Source organism: Hyperoodon ampullatus (genome assembly GCF_949752795.1).
Source record: "Hyperoodon ampullatus genome assembly, chromosome: 16".
Classification (NCBI taxonomy): domain Eukaryota; kingdom Metazoa; phylum Chordata; class Mammalia; order Artiodactyla; family Ziphiidae; genus Hyperoodon; species Hyperoodon ampullatus.
In genome coordinates, this window is record NC_136929.1 from 58999556 (window position 1) to 59022457 (window position 22902).

The 22902-nt window shown below is 40.4% G+C and overlaps 1 protein-coding gene across 4 annotated transcripts in view; it reads left to right on the plus strand.

Annotated features, from left to right (window-relative positions):
* Nucleotides 1–7127: 7127 nt before the first annotated feature.
* The window catches only part of RB1 (RB transcriptional corepressor 1), a gene marked incomplete at its 3' end in the record, with an annotated part of 134842 nt that continues 119067 nt past the window's right edge, over nt 7128–22902 (plus strand). For all 4 annotated transcript variants that reach the window (XM_079721828.1, XM_079721829.1, XM_079721831.1 and 1 more), the window contains exons 1-2: nt 7128–7341; nt 10108–10234. In XM_079721828.1, the coding sequence (XP_079577954.1) occupies nt 7211–7341; nt 10108–10234 (258 nt within the window). In that variant the 5' untranslated portion in view covers nt 7128–7210. The remainder of the gene's footprint in view (nt 7342–10107; nt 10235–22902) is intronic.

Genomic DNA, 22902 nt, shown 5'->3' on the forward strand with positions numbered 1-22902 from the left:
AATGCCAAAGTCCAGGTTGATCTGCTCTAGTGAAGATACCACATGAAGCATGGCAACTTCTAATGGGGCTATCAACTGGTCAAGTTTATGGTAGTCTACTGTCATCTGCCATGATCCCATTTTTGCAGGGGTCAGACAGAAGAATTGGTTGAATGAGGATATGATGGAAATCATAATCTCTCCACCCTTTAAATCTTTGATAGTGATGTAAGTCTTCACAATTCTTTCTAAGATGCTGTCCTCCTTCTAAATTACTCTCCTGGCTTGGGGGTATAAGTGCCAGTTTCAGGGACCTCTACGTGGCCCATCCTAAATAATGGCTAGTACTCCACAGGTCAGGGAACCGATGTGAGGATTTTGCCACTTGTTAAGAGTTATCTGTCCTAATTATACATTCAGTGATTTAACCACAGAATGTGTTCACAGACCTTCTGGACCCACTATAAGTTGGAGTTGATCCAAAATTCCATTGGTCCCAATTCTAACTGGAGAATCAGGATGGTATCGTGTTAGCTCAGATGCTGTATCTAACAGTTCTTGAAGACTCTGGGCATTTCTTTTTTTCCAGTGCATAGTTACACTGGCAAATGGCTGCAAGTCCCTTTGGAGAGCCACTTGCTTCAGGAGTCACTGCATGGTTTACAGGCAAGAGAAGAGATGATGTTTCTACCAGCCAGAGGGTTCAGGGCACTGGTGGGTTCGAGCTGGCTCATATCAACTCTCAGGAGCCAATTGTGTGCATCTCTTCTCAACTCTGCTTAGTGACATTATGTTGGTAGCTTGAAATTGATTAAGTTGAGAGTGTTTATTCAACAGAAATTGGCAAATGCTACAAATATGGCCCTTCCCTGCATCCCCCTCCGGAGAGCCGGTTGCTCAAGTTTTTCCAGTGTCCCACAGGGGAGAATTGGGGGATTCAGTATTCTCAGGGTCACCCACTCAAATGTCCCATTCCTAGGTCTTAGCTCTCTTTTTCCTTTCAGGGACTAAATGTGGACATAGAAGACCCTTCAAGTCTATGCATTTAGTTGCTTTTTCAGCTCTGCTGCCCTTATAATCGGGTCCCAGGCCTGATTCTCAGTATAGTTTGCTTTAGGCTATAGGAAATCAGTCTTTTAAAAAACTGCCAGTAGAGGCCCTCTCACTTTCTCAGGGTGCTTTAAGGTGACAGTTGGCTGCCCTGAGGTATCATTTTCTTTTGCAAGGTTTACAATTCCATCAACAGAATCCATTCTATCCTATTATCCCCATACTGTTCAAGCACCACAGCCAGCACACGTTCCAGCACCCCACTGTCTGTGTGCACTGCACCCCAATGGGCCACAGGTGGGAAGCTTAGTAATTATGATATCACTGTATGGTCCTACTTACCATGCCCTGGGTCTTTATCACCACAAAATCAGTGAGGAACTCAACTCCAATATCCCATCCCGACTGTCTTCAGGACACTCCTGATGCCGCATCTTTTAGCTTGGGTTCTCTAGAAGATAGAGCCTGAAGGCAATTTGAGAGAAACGTGAGTGAAGACAAACGGGAGTGGGCAGGGAAGGAGGGGAAACTAATATAATTGTATAATACTAAACTAGCTACCCTTTGGTATCAAGCCCAACTGACTGCTCAGTGTGGTGGGTACATGCCAGGCATGGGGGCACCCTAGTTAGCAGAACATAGATCTACCCTCACGGACAGACCTGGCTTTATAGGCACGTGAGCCATGCAGTTCTATAACACTCCATGTTAGACGGGCCTCGCGCTTGGTTTAGTGTTCTGCTGTCACCATCTTGAAAGTCTCAATAATTTTTGAAGAAGAGGCTCTGCATTTTCATTTTCACTGGGCCCCACAAATTATGTTGTCTGATCCTGCTAATATAAATTACAGTTTAGTAGGGAAATCAATCATATTCTCTCTCCTCATGAGTGTGAACTGATGGCATGGAAAGTAGGTCATTGTGGCAGGAGAACAGTACAAAGAGATGAAGAATAAAACAACATTCACATTGCCTGCTGTTGGATGGATGACAAGATACATGAATGCAGCAGCAGGGACTCTTTTTCTTTTTTTTTTTGTCTTTTTCACTTTTTTCCCCTAAACTAATCATAAACCCTGAATAATTCAGGTAAACTGAGTAGGTCTCTGTTTCCTGAAACCAGAAAGAATCTAAGAACACACATGTGGGAGGTGATTTAAATCATGGGAATGAAATAGAGCAAGAAGAGAAGAGAGTTGAAGATCTCCTAGGCCAGTGCTATCTCACACTATCTGTGAAGGAATGAACTTTCCTTTCTTTTAATTTCCAATTTTTCATGAAAAATAAACTTTCGGAAAATAAAATTTTGAAAAGTACTAGAAAAATCAAATGAAAACAAAAAAGGCACACCAAACACAAGCTCACGCTTTAAGTATTTTAAACAGACACAAAATTACATTTCAAAAAACAGAATTAAAACAAAAAATAACATAGGATAAAAGAAAAAAGTACAGAAACTGCACTTTGTTCACTGAAAGTGTACATATAGGTGATTAATATAGAGAATTGCTAATACACCCTTAATTTTCTATCATTCCATGGTCATAACAACTAAACAAAAGGTTGGTAGTGAATTGGCAATTTCTCAAATTAAATACTATGACAGTATTTAATATTTTAAGTTTGTCAATATTTAAAGTTTTTAACATGACAAATGAATGTGCTTCTTGCTTGTTAAATCCTCTAATCTAGGTTGGATTGCTGACAATGCCACTAGCAGGAGGTAATGTATATCTAAACTGTTTCTATGTTGTATTTGAGAACACTAATAGCAGAGAAATCAGTCTCTCAAAGGTATGTTTAAGATATGTTTAAGGGAATGGAGGAAGAGATTTTATTTCATTTATTTATTTATTTATTTATTTTGGCCATGCGGCTTGCGGGATCTTAGTTCCCCAACCAGGGATGGACCCGGGCCCCAGCAGTGAAAGCACCGAGTCCTAACCACTGGACTGACAGAGAATTCCCTGCAAGAAGAGATTTTAAAACAATTTCAGCAAGCTCAGATATTCACTTTTAATTTTTATCTCAAATGAAGCAAATGATGATTTTCAAAATTCATCTTCAATTCTTCATCAGTAGCCCATTCCAAAGATTTATCCTATTAAGTTATAGTTACATTTAAATTATCTTTCAATGAAAGAAATAGATTCTGGATCCATGAGTTCCCTATGTGTGTTCATTTTCATGGAAAATAAAAATTCAAATGTTTTATCACATTCATAGTTAGTTTCTTTATATTTTATATGTAAATGCCATTGAAATTTGATGGCTTTATTGCTTCATCAGTCAGTTCATGATTTTAGTACTTTACTATGAGTTATGGCTGTGAGCTCAGTAGATGGGGGATTATTTCTGAGTAAAATTCGTACAAACACTCAGATCTTTAACTCTTGGAATCACTTCTCTGGTTATTATTTGGTTTACTACTATTATTACTAACCCATTACTGATGTGTCTTTTCTTGATGAAACAGGACAGTGAGGCTTATTTCACCATCTACAATTTAGGGTTACAAACAAATGACACAAATTTTACTTCCCAAGTTTAGCTATGAATTTCAAAAAACGGGCTTGATTAAAAATTAAAATGACTGTAAAAATAACAAGTTATAAAAGTAAATAAATATTTACATTTTCAAGATTTGTATTCACTTTTGGGTTACAGTTGACAAACTAACCTTAAAAATTTCACTCCTTCACTAATGTGGTCCTCCGGCACATGACAAGGACACAATCATGCCACTGACCTGCAACTCACCACGCAGGTTGGAGAACATCTGAACCACTCTATACTCTGTTTAATGAGGGGCATCCAATGATCACATGCTTGGATATTGCTGAAATGTGAAACTCCTATAAATGCTGCTAAGCATTTACTCTTAACCTCTGTACTTATCTCCTTGTGGACTAAACACGAGCAGTTTACAGACTGGCACTGGTCCAAGGACCACACTTTGAATAGCACTGCTGGGAGAACTAGTGGAGTAACAGAAGAGAGGAGGTGAACAAGGAGATCATGGATTTGTGGAAGACTAGGGAAGTTTTAAGAAAGAGGAAGTGGTTAACTGTGTTAACTGCAAGAAAGGTCAAGTAGGTCGAGGACCAAAAAGAAGCCATGAGTTGACAATTAGGACACTGGTGATCTTTGAAAGAGTGGTTTCAGTGGAGTGCTGGTGGTGGCAGTCAAAGAGAGGCAGGCTGAGGAGTTGGGAGAGTGAGAGCACAAATGGGGACTACCCTTTCAAGAAGGTAGATGGGAAAGAAACAGAAACAGTGTGGTAGCTTACAAAAAAAGTCGAAGGAAGGCTTCTTAGACTAGGGGAGACTAAAAAAAAAAATTGTTATCATTGAAGGGGCCTCAAACTGAAGAGAGTTCTATCTCCTGGTAGAAAATTTAAGAAAGACTTTTTTTTTTTTTCTGTTTTACGGTAATCTTACAAGTACTATGCAGGTAGAGGAAGATCAGGGGAAACTTCTTTGAAGAATCTGCAGAATTTCTAACACTTCTTTGGTGGGGCAACAGAAAGCTGTGGGGGAATACAAGGATGTTGATTGACTCAGTTCCTTCTGAGTTTGGTATGAGGACTCTATAGTAGGGAACATAGTTAAAGTAATCCATGGTAAAGATACACATCCTTTTGTAAATTGAGAAATCTCTCTTAAGCTATCATAATTATAGTAAACCCAGGTGTTGATAAGTTGGGTTTAACAAAGCAAGTCATATCTATACATGAAGAGAGTTTACTTCAGTTCCTAGAACTTTCCTCTGCTTTCCTTCCCTCCCCAGTTTTAGCAAACAAACATTTACTGTGTGCCCAACACTGTGCTAGGTACTAAGGGCAACCTCAATGATGGGTGTCTATCCTGAAGGGGTTCACTGGAGCAATATTATCAGTTATGATGCTTTTTGGTGGAAACAACTGAAAACCCCAGCTCTGTTCAGGTCAGCTCCAGGGTTGGTCAAATCAGAGGCTCAGTTATGTCACCAAGGACCCAGATTTTCTGATTTTCCTCCTGTGCCATCCTTAGTATTTCTGCCTCATCCTCAGGTCAGCTTGTCATAAGTCACAATGGCTGCAGCAACTGCAAGTGTCACATCCTCCGAATAGTTAAGGGGTAGAAGAACTATGTCATCCTTGTATCTCTTTTCAGCAGGCTCCCAGCAGCCTCTCTTTGATCTTGCAAAGACCAAAACTGGATCCTGTGCTCCTGACTACCCTAATCCTGGGCAAGGTGAGTGGAATTAGCACTGTGATGGTATGTGCTCTCTGTAGCCGGGCCTGGGCATGGACCCTACCACCAGATAAACTTTGAGTCCCCGAGAGAGGGTTTCTGAACTTAGGCAGAACCAGCTGTTGATCAGGCCGATGATTGCAACCCCTTTTTCACATTCTGGCATATACCACGGCACACACAGGGATAAACCCAAGAGCTATGACTTGCCTGGGGCTGCCGCCTCAGCCTTGCTCAGCTGTTCCAAGGATGAGGTGGGCGGTTCACACCAGAGCACAGCTGTATTTTATTCACAGCACCTCAGTTGGGAGGCTCTGAACCGGCAACCCACAGCATCTGCCAATGAGAGAAAAACATGTACTCAAACTAGGCATTCTATTATTATAAGTAAGTACCAAGAGACAACAGACAGTTTCTAAGCCAATGCTTGATGGTGGTAGTTCCAGCAAACTCTTCTCTGATCTCTTTGTGCCTTTGCACATGCTGTTTCCCTCTCTTGGTGTTTTCTTTAACATGATGTAATGGATAAGTGGAGTCAAATATATCTGGGTTCAAATCCTCTACCACCTGTAAACCCATCTAACGTTGTTCAAAATAAAGTAACGTCTGTCAAGAGCCACTATCAAGTCTCTTTCAGACACCCAAGGGCTGGAAAATTACTGAAGACAAGAAGTCTATTCTCAGAAAAAACACATCCTATAGAAGCACAGCCAGCCTGGTGACAACTGTGGACCAGAATAGATATCAACCCATCCCCTCTTTCTTGCATCTTGCCCTTTAAGACTCAGTAAAAGACTCAAACACCACCACCCCCCCTTCAGGGCCAACGCCACTCTGTGCGTTTGGCCCCTTTCCTCCCTAGGAAAGAGAATAAAAACGAACTTTTCTTCCCCTGTTAATATTTCGGTCAGTTCTTTCACAACACGCGTCGGCTCACCTAACATCACCCATCAGCTCTGTAATATTGGGCAAATTAACTCTTCCGAGCCTGTTTTCCCAGCTGGAAAGTGTAATAGGACTACGACTCATTTTAAAGGGCTGTTTCTGAGTATTAAGTAGGACAATTATGTAAAGTGGCCAGAACAATCCCTTGTACACAAAGTCCTCCTTAAATGTTAGGTCCGTCGGGCAAACTTCTATTCAAATGCCACTGCTCCTCTGAAGCTGTCCCTTAGACATTTCGAGGGTGTTTCCTGATTTTACACCCGTGTTAAATCATTTAGCACCCTATCATCAGTTTTTTGCCCACCCCTTCCCCAAAAGAACTCTAAAAGGCCAGTCACTGTCCCATACTTGGTCTCTCCTAAGGGTTGGCAAAATTCGGCTCCTAAGAGGTGTTCCAGAAGTTTTTGTTTTTGTTTCGGACGACTTCGCTTAACGGATTGGGCGGTAGGACGGCGGGCGAGACGGAGGGCACCGCCCACGGAGCAGAGGGGCGTGCCCGCCCCGGGTGCGCTCGCCAGATACTCCCGGCGGGGCCTCCGCCGTAGCTCCGGATCCACCCGCAGATAGTGATGGGGCCTGCGCTCGCCCACCAGGCTGGGTAGCGCCCCGTTACCGGAACCCACGCCTGGAGGGGCGAGTTTCGGGAAGAGACAGGTTCAGGCGGCTGCGGCTGCCTCTGGGCGGGCGTCTGGGCCCAGGCCGGGGTTCCCCTCCCGACCGCGCCCCCGCCCCGCGCATCGCCCGGCACCCCGGTGCCCTCCCGACGCCGGCGGGCCCGGGAGCTTCGCGGACGTGACGCCGCTGGCGGAAGTGACGTTTTCCCGCGGTTGGACGCGGCGCTCGGTTGCCGGGCGGGGGAGGGCTCGTCCGGTTTTTCTCAGGGGACGTTCAAATTATTTTTGTAACGGGAGTCGGTAGAGGACGGGGCGTGCCCGACGTGCGCGCGTCCTCCCTCCCCGGCCCTCCTCCAGCGTCCGCCGGCGCCTGCCCTGCGAGGGCGTCATGCCGCCCAAAACCCCCCGTAGAGCAGCAGCAGCCGCCGCCGCCGCGGAGCCGCCGCCGCCTCCCCCGCCGCCCCCTCCTGAGGAGGACCCCGAGCAGGACAGCGGCCCCGAGGACCTGCCTCTGGCCAGGTGAGCGAGCCGAGCCGCCGCCGCGGGCGGCGCACAGGAAGGGCGCCCCGAGGGTGCGTCGGCGGGCGCCGCGGCGTCTAGGCGGGGGCGCGTTTCTGCCGGGGACCGGGTCCCGGCGGGAGTAGGGACCCTCCCGGCGCCCCACCGCCGCGGAGCGCCCGGAGGAGGCTGACAGGAGTCTGGGTTCGGGAGCGAGGGGAGGGCGGCCGGGAGGGGTCTCGGCTCCAGCTTGACAGGTGTCGGGCGGGTGGGGCTCGGGTCGCTGAGCGAAGTGACAGGTGCCGCCTTTCCTCCGCGAGACTGGAGTCTCGCAGGCGGCGGGTGATTTCGAGACCCCATCAAATGCAAAACGAAAAAAAAAAAAAAGAAAAAAACTAACTGGTGCCTGGTAGAGAGGTTTTTCTCCTATTGAGGTTTGTAGTCCTCCGGTGGTCATTTGACTTTCTGTTTTGGTCTCCTGCGATGCAGCAGTTGGAAAGTATTTTCCTCTGGGCGTGCAGCTGCATCTGAAGCCCAGTCCTGGGAGAGGCCAACCAGAAAAGCCTTGGACGCTGCTGCAGAGATGCCATCGGACGTGAAGCGCAGGGTCCTGGGTGTCAGTTGCCCCCCAGGAAACTCGGCTGAGGTGCTTTATGGCGTTCCCTTAGAAGAGTGCTTTCAGTACGTGAGGATTCACAGCCATCGGTAGTGACTGGTGGAACATAACTCTTTAGAGGAACTGGTGCATGGGCAAAAATATTGTGAGACATTTAGCCCAAGAGCTTGAAAGTTTCTAACCTTTTTCTTTTTTCTCGTTGCATAAAACTCTTCTTTCATGTTAGTCTGCTTCAGCCTGCCTCATTATTTCTTCCATTTTGCGTTTTGGCTTTGAGCCAGCGAGGATCCTGGTGTCCTCCGTTTTTGTTTTGTTTGTTTGAGTACAAAATTAGTGTTTTTTGTGCTCACATGGAATTATTTTTTTTTCTCCTAAGTGGATTCTAAATTTAAGTAAGTCCGTGATAATGCAGTAGAATATGACAAGGAGATATATATTGCAGCAGCTTATTTTGATGCTTTATGGTTAGAACCTAAGATTGAACGAATATAGTTGTCATTATTATTGTCAGCATTAGCCCTACTTTGAGACGACACATCGGTTTCAAGGGAATGGGACTCCTTTCTGTCCCTCAGTACTCCCTCCTGCAGTTCTAGTCCATCAGCAAGTCCTATTTCTCTTATCTCCCCAGACACTAACAGAATTCGGGACAAATTGTTAAAGATTGGAATGGGCTTTGGAAATGGCTTGTGAAAAGCTATTCGAAATTCATATATTTAGACTGTCTTGTGTATTAATTAAAAATCGTTCTCGTTAGTTTAAAAAAAAAAAAGCCCAGGGATGTTCTGGGAGAAGACATTCGTTTCTGATTAAACAGATGTATCCAGTACTTTCCAGTTTCCCTTTGTAAAGTGCAGTGAAGTCTACTGTAAAGAACCCCATGTTATCCACAGAGCTTGGAAGCATTCTTGATTATTGTAGGGTAACCAGAAATATTGAAGTTTTGGCCACCACCTGGGAAAAGAGACTTTGTTTCTTTTATTTTGCAAAACTGTATTTTATATACCTTTAAGTGATGGAACTATCAAAAATTCTCCTGTAAGTCAAAACCATGCAGTCTGTTCTTGATTATCCTTACCCATAAAATGTTTCCTTAGCATGGGCTATCAAACTCTACAGGTTAACTGCTTAACAAGGATAGAACCACTGCCTGGCAATCTGAAGCCGAGAAACTTACTTGGGATGGATTCAGGGCCCAGTCCAACTGCATTTCCAGTGACAGAGCCCATGTCTACTCTGAGAGTTGAGGTCTTCCTTCTATTGTATTATCTCTGGCTTAAGTGATAACAGTTGTAAGGGAAACCATCACTAGGAACAACACACCATCTTCATTCTTGAGATAACCAAAAGGTAATTATGTTTCGAAGTAGGGTTGGCAGTCTGGAATAGTGGTCAGGGGCATGGATTATAGAGTTAGGTTATTGGGTTTATATCAGGGTTTCCCATTTACTGGCTGTGATCTCAGGTGAGTACTTCCACTTCTCTGATTTGGTACTTATCTGTAAAACAAGGATAATAAGAGTACTTACCTAATAGGGCTGATGTGGGGTTCAGTCTACTTTCATCCAGGGTACTTTGTATGGGGCCATAGCAAATACTAAAAACTGTAAGCTATGCCTCGTACTACTATTATTATTAGATGTCAGATAGACATTAAGTGAATGAAAAAGAATTAGGCAAGAATTTTTTGACTGCCTGTCTTGGTTAAGAAAGATCAAGAAGAAAAGGCTGAATTTGATCATCATGTAAGAAATACTAGTAGGTAGATTAAATGAAACATTGATTGTATTTTAGCAAAGTTACTGATATTGAATTCATTTTGTAATATTATCTAAGGCTTTCCTCTTGGCTAGTATCATCCCAGCTTTCCCAAACAGTTTTAGTTATTGTACTTACTTTCCTTCACAAGGCTATTTTGCTGCTCTAAAGTATGTAATTCACCAGACCAGCAGACATTTTTCACTGTGTGGTATTCTTGTTTTGGAAAGACCGAAGAAGATAAACATATGTTTAAATTCTAAGTGTAATTTTTTTCAAAGATAAATAAGATCCTAAAATATTTAGTGATGCTGTCTTTCAGGATAGTGCTATTATATGCAAAATATTGAAACAAATATTTATTATTTTGATTGTAAGTATGTGCCTATTATATATATTTTTTCGTTTGGTAGGCTTGAGTTTGAAGAAACTGAAGAACCTGATTTTACTGCATTATGTCAGAAATTAAGGATACCAGATCATGTCAGAGAAAGAGCTTGGTTAACTTGGGAGAAAGTTTCATCTGTGGATGGAGTCTTGGTAAGGATTGTCTTAAAATTTTTTGAAAACATTTTTCTAATTTTAAAAATAATTTTTAATCACTGTAGAAAATTTAGAAAATGGAAAATATAAAGCAAAGCTAGTAACAATTCTATTACCCAGAGGCAATTTACTTCTGATAACATTAAAAATTTAACAAAACCCAAAACTCTCCATATAGGCCCCCCACCAAAGTATTTTAAAGCAAATTTTAGGTATCCTATTTTATTCATAAATACTTCACTCTGCTATAAAGACTTTTTAAAAAACAAAAAATGCCTCATAAAATGATTTTATACCTCATAAAATAATTTTTTATATCTTATAAAATAATTTTTAATATCTCATAATACATAGTGTTCAAATTTCCTGATTGCCTTAGAATTAGGTATGTTAGAATTCAGGATCTTTGATAATATTTTGAAATATTTCTTCCATTTTTTCTTTGCATCTGTATGTGTATACCACCAGCAAATAATTATTGATGCTTTATATGTGCTGGGGAATATTATAAACACTTTTCAAAGAACCCATTTGACAATCCATTAAGATGTGAAATATAAAATCTTTATTTTACATGTAAAATGTAAAACCTTCATTTTATAGATGAAGACACTGAAGTAGAGCGAGGTTAAGTAACTTAACCAAGGACCCTGACTAATAAGATCTAAAGCATACTGTATAAAACTACATGTATGATCCCATACATGTAGTTATATGTAATTACATGTAGTTACATATAGGTTTGTATCTTTAAAAAATTTTTTTCTTAACATATGAGCATTTTCTTATGTTATTAAATATTGTTTGATATTTGATAACATAGTTTCCAGTGGTAGTGTAATATTTTATTCATTATATGTATTTTAATTTGTTAACTCTTACTGTTATATGACATTTTTTCCCCCAACTTTGGAGCTGTAAAATAATGTGATTAAACATCCTTATTCGTAAGAGTGATGCCTGGCAGAAAGTAAGTCTTTGATAACTTGTTAAATAAATTCATGAATCAATCTCTGATTATTAGAATACATTCTTACAAATTGAATTACTGAGTCAAAAGCTATGAACATGTATAAAACTCTTGGTAATTATTGCTAAATTGCACTCCAGACACTTTTAATGAGTTTACTTTCTCATCAGCATTGTAGTAGAGTATATGTATGTCTTTTTTTACTGATCAGATCAACGCAACAAAATATGCTTATGTACATCACATAAAAATAACTATTTAAAACCATTAAAAAAAATCTCTGATGTCTTAGTCTATTTGGACTATTATAACAAATACCATAAACTGGGTAGCTTATAAACAATAGAAATTTATTTCTCACAGTTTTGGAGGCTGGGAAGTCCAAGATTATGGTGCTGGCAGATTCTGTGTCTGGTGAGGGCCCACTTACTTGTTCATAGATAGGGCGTTGTCACTGGCCTCACTTGGCAGAGTGGGTGGGAGCTTTTACTGGCTTCTTTTCTAAGGGCACCAATTCCATTCATGAGGGCTCTGCCCTCCTGACCTAATCACTCCTGAAGGCCTCATCCCCTAATAACATCACATTGGGTATTAGGTTTTCAGCATATGAATTTTGGGGGGACACAAGCATTCAGTCCATAGCATCTGGTAATAAAAAAAAGGAGAAAACAGATCTCACAGTTCCAAAGATCTGAACATATTCTAGAACTCCATACTAAAAAGGAATACTTGAAGTATCTTGGATGAATGATATTATTGGTATCATCCCAAAGCACCTAATGTATATTTCCACTGATTTGGGTACTTCACGTACAAAGCTGTTTCTGTGCATGCCGTTAAAGAGTCCTTCACTTCTCTCTCTTCCATAAATACTAGGCTTTTAGTTTTCAGAAAGTTGAGAAGGGGTAGTTGATTGTAGAGAGTTTGGTGAGTATAGATAGTTTCCAACTTTTAAGCTGGTTGTGTTCCAAATCTCTTTGCAAGTACAATATGGTAGTTAGATTTCCAGGCTGGTTCACAGAAAACTTTTTTTTTTTTTTAACTGAACTGTAGCAGTTAATAGTTTTGGGCTTCAGACTTGAATATACATATCTATCTATCTATCTATCTATCTATCTATATGAATAAATATTTTGTATCCTACCCTTTTCTCCTCCTGGCTTTGTCCCTACTTTCTACGGGAACTGGCACAGTTTAAAACTCATCTCCTGATGGAGCTCATGATGGGGACTAGGACATGTGAAATCATTCCTGGTTGTGTGCTGAGGAAGACAAGAAAGGAATTTCATGTTGCCTTTGGGATTTGGGGTACCTTTTTGTTGGGTACAACTGGATGATGTTGTATTGTCCTGTTATAATTCACCAGACTTTTACATAGAAATATTATTTTAAATGATAGTTAAGTTTTTGAGGGTTGACCTGATAATTTAACCTTCATTTATACAGTAATTTCTAAGGGAGAATATTAGCCAGTGTGTGCTGAGAAGCGAATGAATGACAAAATGAACCTGTTTCCTATGCAGCCATTCTAGTTGCGATTGGCTATCTTCGTTGAAACAAGAAGAGGAATGTGGTAACTTAGGGCACTTTTTGGCAACTGAAAATAGATAATGTTTATTGGAATAGAGGATGGGCTAAGAGCAAGGATTTGTCATCAGACTGGACTGACTCAAGTCTCAGATCTACCATTTACTGGCTCTGTGATCTCGAAAAGTTACCTAAAATCTCCAAGCCTCAGTTTTTTTATTTGTAAAGGGAACTAACAATGATTTTTGGAACTTGGAGTTATTTTGTGGATTAAATAAATTCATGCATATAAAGCAGTTATTAGTGTAAATGAGTGCCTATATTAGGTCATGCAAGAGGAATTATTTGACTTAAGAACTACTGCAGAAAATCTTACATTAATATTTTTTAGGAGAATTTAAGAATCAGTTAAAATGGTTGAAGTTTTAAATGGATGTATAGTGATTCTGATGCAGTATTTTTGCTAAAATCCACACTTTTAAGTTCTTCAGAGTAAAAAAAGTTGTTTATGCATACATGAAAGCATACATTAATTCTTTTAAATGAAAGGTTTGTGGTATTTTGTCTAGAAATTTCTCCTTGTATAAATGTATAGTAAGCATGTAATAGGTGATTGCTGTCGTAAGATTAGATTGTGTTCGTGCTGCTTATAGCATATGAATAAAATAAGGAACTTTGCATGAAGAAATTGGCCAGGAATGCTTTTCATACTGTGACTTATGGTGAATCAGTTGTTGGAATTTTGGTTTTCTTTCTGTGTCTTGAATGACAGTGTGGTAGAATAGAAAAGACCTTGGACCTCAGAGCAAAAAACTTTGTAGTTGTAATGTAGCTATATGATTTTAGGCAAATTGGTTAATTCTCCAGTCTCTGTTTGCTCATCTGTAAAGCAGAAATGATGCCTGAATGTCAGTTACTTAGGGCTTTGCGTGTGTATGTGTGTGTGTGTATGTGTGTTTGTATATGTTTTTTGTGTGTATATATTCAAGGGCTTTGAAATATATTGCCCTTGATAGAGGCATTTTTATAGGTCATTATATTTAGAAAGATAATTGAAAAAAATAGTTTGGAATTGGAGTAATACTAGGCATTCCATTTAAGCTATACTGCAGAAATATGAAGGGGTTTCTTACTAACCTTAGAAAGCAGAATATCTATTTTAAAATTATGTGTAGTGAAAGGTCTCTTTACCTGTAGTTTTCTAGTCCTTAGTAATATATGTACCCTTTCTGTTTGGCGATGGTGCTGGTATCCTGATCGTATGTAGTTGTTGCTGAGCCAAATGCACTTCAGAACATGTACGTGAACGTTATATTTGTATTACAGTTGTAGGATATTTGCAGCTTCTTTTATTTCTGTTTCCAATCCTCAGATTAATTTTTTAAAACATTTTGTTAAGGAGAATTGCAGATATTTATAAAAGTAGATAGAGAAAATAGTATGAATTCTCATATACCTCTTAACCAGCTTCAACAGTTATCAGTCGTAGCCAAACTCTATTTCTCCCTCACCCCAGATTATTTTAAAGTATTCCAGATATGATGTTTCATCTGTACATATTTCAGTATGTATGGGGAAAAAAATAAGAACTCTTAAAAAAATGACCACAGTTCATCACACCTGACAAAATTAATGAAAATTCCTTAATATCAAGTATCCAGTGTTCAAGTTTTCTTGATTGTTTCATAAATTCTTTTTTTTTGGTATGTTCTAGTGAGGATTTAAATAAGGTCCATACAGTATGATTGGTTGACTTGTGTCTTAAATCTCTTTTAATCTGTTGGTTTCACATCTTCCTTCCCTCCCCCTTTTCCTTTCTTTTCTTTTTTTTTTTTTTCCAATTTATTTGTTGAAGAAACTGGATTGTTTATCCTGTGGAGTTTCTTACTGTGTGTATTTTACAGATTGTACCTCCCTCATTGTTTAACATATTTGCTAATTCTCTGTGTTTCCTAGAAATGGATCTAGAGGCCTGATCAGATCCTGGTTTGATATTTTCCAGAAGAAATACTTCAGAGATGTTGTTGTATATGACTATTAGTAGAAACATAATGTCTTGTTATCTCTCTCTCTCTTTTTTTTTCTTTTTTTGATGTAGCTATTATTGATGACCATTGACTAGATCCATTAGGGGTTGCTAAATGGTGAACTGATAACTTTATCATTCCGTTTTCAATTATTAGTTGTAATTCTTCTGTAAGTGGAAACTTTCCTCCATCAATTATTCTTATTCTGAAGTACAGATCATTCAGGAAAGGTAGGATAAGTGCTTTATTCTTTGCTTTTATTGACTAGTTTTCAAGCTGTTGAGTTTGTTTTGTAACATTCTGTAAAGGTGACCAATGATTATAATCATCTTTTCAAGTATTATCTTGACAGTACCAATAGCCCAGTTTGACTGTACATAGACATTTAATAAGATCTTTACTCAATGATATTATGACATACAGTTGACCCTTGAACAGTGTGCGGGTTAGGGGCGCCAACCCTCCACGCAGTCGACAATCCACATATGCAGTTCCTTCGTATACAAGGTTCCTCTGTTTCCGCAGTTTCACATCTGAAGGTTCAGCCAACCTTAGGTCACGTAGTAGTATAGTATTTACTATTGAAAAAAGTCTGCCTGTAAGTGGACGCACAGAGTTCATAGCCATGTTCTTCAAGGGTTAACTGTATTTTGTAACATCAAGAATGAAATGGATGTGAGGTCATATAGTATTTAACCTTTGGGATTGTCTTTTTTCATTCAGCATAATTCCCTGGAGATACAGTGATGTTATATGTCAATATATTAGTTTGCTAAGGCTGCTGTAACAAAATACTACAGACTGGGTGGCTTAGACAGCAGAAGTGTATTTTCTCACAGTTTTGGAGGCTGGAAATCCAAGATAAGATGTGGGCAGCTTTGGTTTCTTCTAAGACCTCCCACCTTGGCTTGCAGATGGCTGCCTTCTCCTTATGTTTTGGAATGGTTTTCCTGTGTGCATATCCCTGGTGCCTTTTTGTGTGTCAGATTTCCTGTTCATGTAAGGATGCTAGTCAGATTCAGTAAGGCCCACACTTCTGTCCTCATTTTAACTTACTGTACCTCTTTGAGACCCTGTCTCCAAATACAGTTACATTCTCAGGTACTTGGGGTTAGGGCTGCAACATAGGAATTTTGTAGGGGGAGCACAATTCAGTCCATTGCAAATAGTTGGTTCGTTGGTTTTTTTTTTTTGGTAGTATTCCATGGTATGGCTGGACCACAGTTTGTTTAATCATTCACTTACTGAAAGATGGATGTGCTGTTCATAGGTTTTAGCTATTATGAATAAAGCTGCTGTGAACATTTGTGTATAGGTTTTTGTGTGGACATCAGTTTTCCACTTTTTTAAGTAAACACCAAGGAGTGTGATTGCTGGATCCTGTGGTAAGATCCTATGGTAAGAGTATGTTTATTTTTGTAAGAAACGTCCACATTATATCCAGAGTGGCTGTATCATTAATGAAAGTTCTTATTGTTTCACATTCTTCCCAGCATTTGGTGTTGTCAGTGTTTTGAATTTTGGCCATTCTAATAGGTGTGCTCTCTCATTGTTTTAATTTGCAATTCTCTAATGGTATGTGATGCTGAACATCTTTTCATATGCTTACTTGCCATCTGTACATCTTCTTTGGAGTGGTGTCTACACCTTGTGCCAATTTTTAAATCTGTTTATTTTCTTATTGTTTTAGGAGGAGTTTATGTATTTTGGGTAACAGCCCTTTTCAGATATATCTTTTGCCAATATTTTCTCCCATTCTGTGGCTTGACTTCTCATTCTCTTGACAATGTCTTTCACAGAGCAGAAATATTTAATTTTAATAAAGTCCGGTTTATAAATTCTTTTCTGAATCATGCCTTTGGTTGGTATTGTATCTAAGTATCATTCATATCATACTTCCTGACTTCAAACTATATTACAAAGCTACATTAATCAGAATGGAATGGGATTAGCATTCAAACAGACACATAGATCAATAGAAAAGAATAGAGAGCCCAGAAATAAACCCACACACATATATGGTCAATTAATTTGTGACAAAAGGAGCCAAGAATATACAATAGGGGTAAGACAGTGTCTTCAATAAAGGATGCTGGGAAAACTGGACAGCCACATGCACAAAATGAAGCTCACTGTCTCACACCATAGACAAAAATGAACTTGAAGTGGGTTAAAGACTTGAACATAAGAAACTGTAAACTCCTAGAAGAAAACAGGTGGTAAGCTCCTTGACATCAGTCTCAGTGATGATTTTTTGAATTTGACACCAAAAGCAAAGGCAACAAAAGCAAAAATAAACAAGTAGGACTACGTCAAAATAAAAAGCTTCTGTACAGGAAAGGAAAGCATCAACAAAATGAAAAGGCAACCTACCAATTGGGAGAAAATATTTGCAAATCATATATCTGATAAGAGGTTAATATCCAAAATACATAAAGAACAAACAATCCCATTAAAAACTGGGCAGAGGAACAGAATAGACATATTTCCGTAGAAGACATATGGATGGCTTACAGGTACATGAAAAGGTGCTTAACATCTCTAATCATTGGGAAAATGCAAATCAAGCCACAATAAAATATCACTCACATCTGTTAGAATGGCTGTTATCAAAAAGGCAAGAAATAACAAGTGTTGGTGAGAATGTAGAGAAAAGGGAACCCTAGTACACGTTGGTAAGAATGTATATTGGTGCAGCCGCTGTGAAAAACAGTACGGAGGGAGGAGAGAGAGATCAAGATGGAGTTAAAGGACACGGGCTCACCTTCACTCACTTGAACACATCAAAACCAGAACTACATATAGAGTGATGTTTGGTGAAATCGACCCGGGGACTAGCAAGATGACTCTTCTACAACCAAGGCTGTAAAGGAAGAACCACACGAAGGCTGGTAGGAAGGGAGGAGAAGCAATCTGGTTGGGACCTGTACCTGCTGTTGGGGACACAAGAGGAAGGAGATGTCACAGGCTTGGGAATTATCCCTGGGGGAGTGAGGGGTTTGAGCCACATATTAGGCACCCTAGCCCAAGGGTCCATCGCTGGGAAGATGACCCCCTTAACTGGTTTGAAAATCAGTGGGGCTTACTGGAGAGATATAAGAAACCGAGACACCGCTGTTGAAGAGCATGCACAGACTTGCTTCCTCCCAGTCACAGCACAGAGGCAGCAGATTGAAAACTTCCTGGGGCTCTGGCCGGCTTCTCAGGACCACCCCAGTGTACTCCCCAGCCTGCACAGGGCTCCTGCTCCAGCGCCTCTTGCTCTGGTGCTGCACCCGACTAAGGCGCAGACTATTGATGAGAGTGCGCACACTTGGAGGGTTCCAAGCCTGCTTGGACCCAGCCCCTGTCTCTGAGTGCGGAGGCAGCCATTGCCAGTATGTGTGTCAGTGTGTACACTCGGGAGGGAGTGAAACCAGATCCCCGGCGGAGAATGTTGTCACTCGAGTGAGGCTTCCCTGCACACACTCAAGAGGGAGTGAAACTAGCTCTAGGGTGGAGACTGCCATCACAGGATTGTGTGCCCCTGCTCACACCTAGAAGGGAGCAAAACCAGGTCAGTGGCATGGCACCAGCCCCTCAAGCCCTGACCCAGCCTCTAACCAAGGCATGTGCACAAGACAGTGGGGAGAGTGAAACCAGCACAGAAGTGCAGCCCCATGCCCTTGAGCCCTGGATGAGCCCCAAACCAAGACAGGGACTGCCACCCACCTAGCCGAAACCCAGTTCCCTCAGGACTCCTGTTCCAGCCCCTTGAGCCCCGCCCCACCTCTCACAGGGCGGTGACAGCCGTTGAGCAGAGAAGCCCCAGCTCTGACTAGCCACTCCAACTTCAGCCCTACCTCCTACCAAAGTGTTGGCTGCCAGCACACCCTGAGGGAAAATCCAGACTGTGCTCACTTCAGATCCAGCAGCGCTCCTACCAAAGCAACTGGACACATGCAGACTGCATAGAGACATTCCCACATGAGGACATGCCTTCAAGACTGGGAGAGGTAACTGCTTCACCTAATTTCATGGCGACAGAGAAAGTTAAACAAAATGAGAAGACAGAGGAATATGTTTCAAATGAAAGAGCAAGAAAAAAAACCCTGGGGGTAAAAAAACAGACTCTAATGAAACAGAGGTAAATACCTGATAAAGAATTCAAAGCGATAGTAATAAGTATGCTAACAGAACTGGGGAAAAGAAAAGATGAACACAGTGAGAATTTAAACAAGGAACTACACACACAAAAAAAACGGGGCTTCCCTGGTGGCACAGTGGTTGAGAGTCCGCCTGCTGATGCTGGGGACACGGGTTCGTGCCCCGGTCCGGGAAGATCCCACATGCTGCGGAGCGGCTGGGCCCGTGAGCCATGGCTGCTGAACCTGCGCATCTGGAGCCTGTGCTCCGCAACGGGAGAGGCCGCAACAGTGAGAGGCCCGTGTACCGCAAAAAAAAAAAAAAAAAAAAAAAAAAAAGAGCTGAAGAACACAATAACTGAAATGAAAAACACACTAGAGAGAATTAACAGCAGGTTAGGTGATACAGGAGAATGCATAAGGGATCTGAAAGATAGAATAACGGAAATCACCCAGTCAGAACAGGAAAAAGAAAAACAGATTTTAAAAGATGAGAAGAATAGTTTAAGGAACCTTTGGGACAATATCAGGTGCACTAAAATTCACAATATAGGGGTCCCAGAAGAAGAAGAGAGAGAGAAAGGGTAGAAAATGTAATTGTTGGAATTATGGCTGAAAACTTCCCAAACCTAGACAACGAAACAGATATCCAGTTGCAGGAAACACCCAGAGTCCCAAACAATATGAACCCAAGACATATCATAATTAAAATGGCAAAAGTTAAAGAGAGAAAAGGCAGCTAGAGAAAAACAGTCACATACATTTCTGTTATGAGTAATTTGTGTCTTCTCTTTCACTCTTTTTGTAGTTAATCTGACTATAGGCTTATTGATTTTATTGATCTTTTCAAAGTAACAGATTTTGGTTTCCTTGGTTTTTCTGTTGATTTTCTGTTTTCACTAATTCTTTTGTGTTTAACTGGCTTTTTTATTGAAATGTTTAAATTCCTTTCTTATTTCCTTTTGTGTATATTTTCATTGTTTTCTTTGTAGTTACCATGGAGATTACATTTAACATCATAAAGTTTTAACACTCTAATTTGAATTTATTCAAGCTTAACTTCAATAACATAGAAAATTATGCTTCTTCAACAGTCCTGTCCATATTCCTTTCAGTTGTTGATGTCACAAAATTATGTCTTTTTATATTGAGAGTCCAAAAACATAAACTAATAATTTTTAATGCATCAGTCTCTTAAATTACGTAGAAAACAAAAAGTGAAGTTACACATTATTATTACAATAATAAAATCTTTTGCAATTGCCCATTTAAAAATTTTATTTATTTTATTTATCTTTGGCTGCGGTGGGTCTTTGTTGCTGTGCACAGGCTTTCTCTAGTTGTGGTGAGCGGGGGCTACTCTTCATTGCGGTGTGCAGGCTTCTCACTGCGGTGGCTTCTCATTGCTGAGAATGGGCTCTAGGCATGCACGCTTCAGTAGTTGTGGCTTGCGGGCTCTAGAGCGCAGGCTCAGTAGTTGTGGCTCACGGGCATAGTTGCTCCGAGGCATGTGGGATCTTTCTGGACCAGGGATTGAACCTGTGTCCCCTGCATTGGCAGGCAGATTCTTAACCACTGCACCACCTGGGAAGTCCTGCCCATGTATATACTTTTACTGAGATCTTTATTTCTTCATATGGCTTTGAGTTACTGACTTTAGTCCTTTAATTTCAACCTGCACGACTCCTTTTAGCATTGCTCATAGGATATGTGTAGTGGTAATGATAATTATCTTCCTCAACTTTTGTTTATCTAAGAATGTCTTAATTTTTTCCTCACTTTTGAAGGACAATTTTGCTGCCTATAGCAATCTTGGCTGACAATTTTTTTCTTTTAGCACTTTGAATATATCAGCTCACTGCCTTCTGGCCTTCAGAGTTTCTGATGAGAAATCTTATTGAAGATCCTTTATACATGATGGCTTGCTTCTTTCTTGCTGCTTTGAAAATTCTCCCTTTGTCCTTGGGACTGACAGCTTACATATAATATGTCTTGGAATGGGTCTCTTTGAGTTCATCCTACTTGGAGTTTAAGCTTTTTGGATACTTATATTCATGTCTTTCATCACATTTTGGAAATTTTGGCCATTATTTAAAAAAATATTGTCCTGTTCTTTTTTCTCTCTCTTCTTCTGGAACTCCCATAATGCATATGCTGTTCCACTTAATGGTGTCTCACAAGTCCCTTAGTCTTTGTTCCCTTTTCTTCAGATTTTTTCTTTCTGTTTCTTAGACTCAGTACATTGTCCTATCGTCAATTTTGTTGTTTCTTTCTTCTGCTTTCTCAAATCTATCTCTGAATCTCTGTAGTGAATTTTTCATTTTGCTTATTGTACTTTTCAGCTCCAGAATTTCTAGAGACTTCTTTTTTAGGTTCTATCTATTGATATTTCCATTTTGTTTGTACATCATTTTCTTGACATATCTTCCTTTAGTTCTTTGAGCATCTTTAAGACACTTGTTTTAAAATTTTCATCTAGTAAATCTGCCATCAAATCTTTTTTAAGGACACTTTCTGTTGGCCAACTTTTTTTTCCTTTAAATGAGCCATACTTTCTTGTTCTTTGTATGCATTGTCATTTTTTTGTTGAAAACTGTACATTTGAATCTAATAATGTGGTAAGTCTGATATCACATTCTCCCCACTTCCCTAGAGTTTGCTGTTTTTTTGTTTGTTTGTTTGTTTTCATCTTTGTTTGGTTTGCTTTTGATTGTTGTAGGCTATGTCTGTGCCAGGGATCAGCCTGAAGTATAAACTTAAGGTCTTCTCAGGCCTTTTCTGACTCTGTGCCTTTCTTGGGTGTGCACTGTGACTTTCTAATTTCCTCCATTTATTTGGTTGCTTTTGAATGTCTTAGTCCAATGTCTGGCTCCCAAAGAGGAAAAAGAGAAAAAAATGAAGAGTAGGGGGAAGGTGCCAACTTTTTAAATCTCCTGGCAGTCACTTCAACTAGAGGGAGAAGTGCTTGCAACAGTGGGGGAGGTGCAACAACAGTAGCCCCCACCTCTTTGCCTGCTCTTCCATGATGAGCAGCGATAAGTGATCAGAGCACAGATCTGTGAAATTTGGAGGACTGGGTCCTTTCTGCCCACCCTGGCTCCTGCAGATTCTGTGCAGGCTGTTCCAGGAACATGTGCATAGTTGCCTGCCATGTGGGTGACAGTTGGCCATGGGTACCTGTTACTGTGTTCAGAGCTGAAATTGACAGAAATTAACTATCATTTACCTTCTTTGCCTTCCCCTGGAAGTTGTAAGCCTTTAATAGACTCCAGAGTTCCAGAATAGTTACATCAGACAGATTCTGCCAGTGCAACTGTTGTCTGGGTGGGGAGACAGATTTCTAGTGCTTCCTACTCTGCCGTCTTCCCAGAATTCTCTCTTCATATGAATTTTAGGATCAATTTGTCAGTTTCTTTTAGAAAGACAGTTGAGATTTCAGTAGGGATTATACTGAATCTCTAGATTAATTTGGGGAGTATTGCCATCTTAACAATATTATCTTCAGATGCATGAACGTGAAATATCTTTCCATTTATTGAGATATTCTTTAATTTTTCAACAGTATTTTTAGTTTTTAGAGTACAAGTCTTGCGATTAAAATATTATTCCTGGGCCTCCCTGGTGGCGCAGTGGTTGAGAGTCCGCCTGCCGATGCAGGGGATACGGGTTCGTGCCCCAGTCTGGGAGGATCCCATATGCCGCGGAGCGGCTGGGCCCGTGAGCCATGGCTGCTGAGCCTGCGCATCCGGAGCCTGTGCTCCGTAACGGGAGAGGCCACAACAGTGAGAGGCCCGCGTACCACAAAAAAAAAAAAAAAAAAATATTATTCCTAAGTATTTTATTCTTACTGATTCTATTATAAATGGAATTCGTTTTCGGTTTTTGGTTTATTCATTGCTGGTGTATAGAAATACAGTTGACTTTTGCATGTTGATTTTGTATGCTGCAAACTTGCTGAATTCATATTTTAATTCAAATAGTTTTTTAATGTATTCCTTAGGATTTTCTGAATACAAG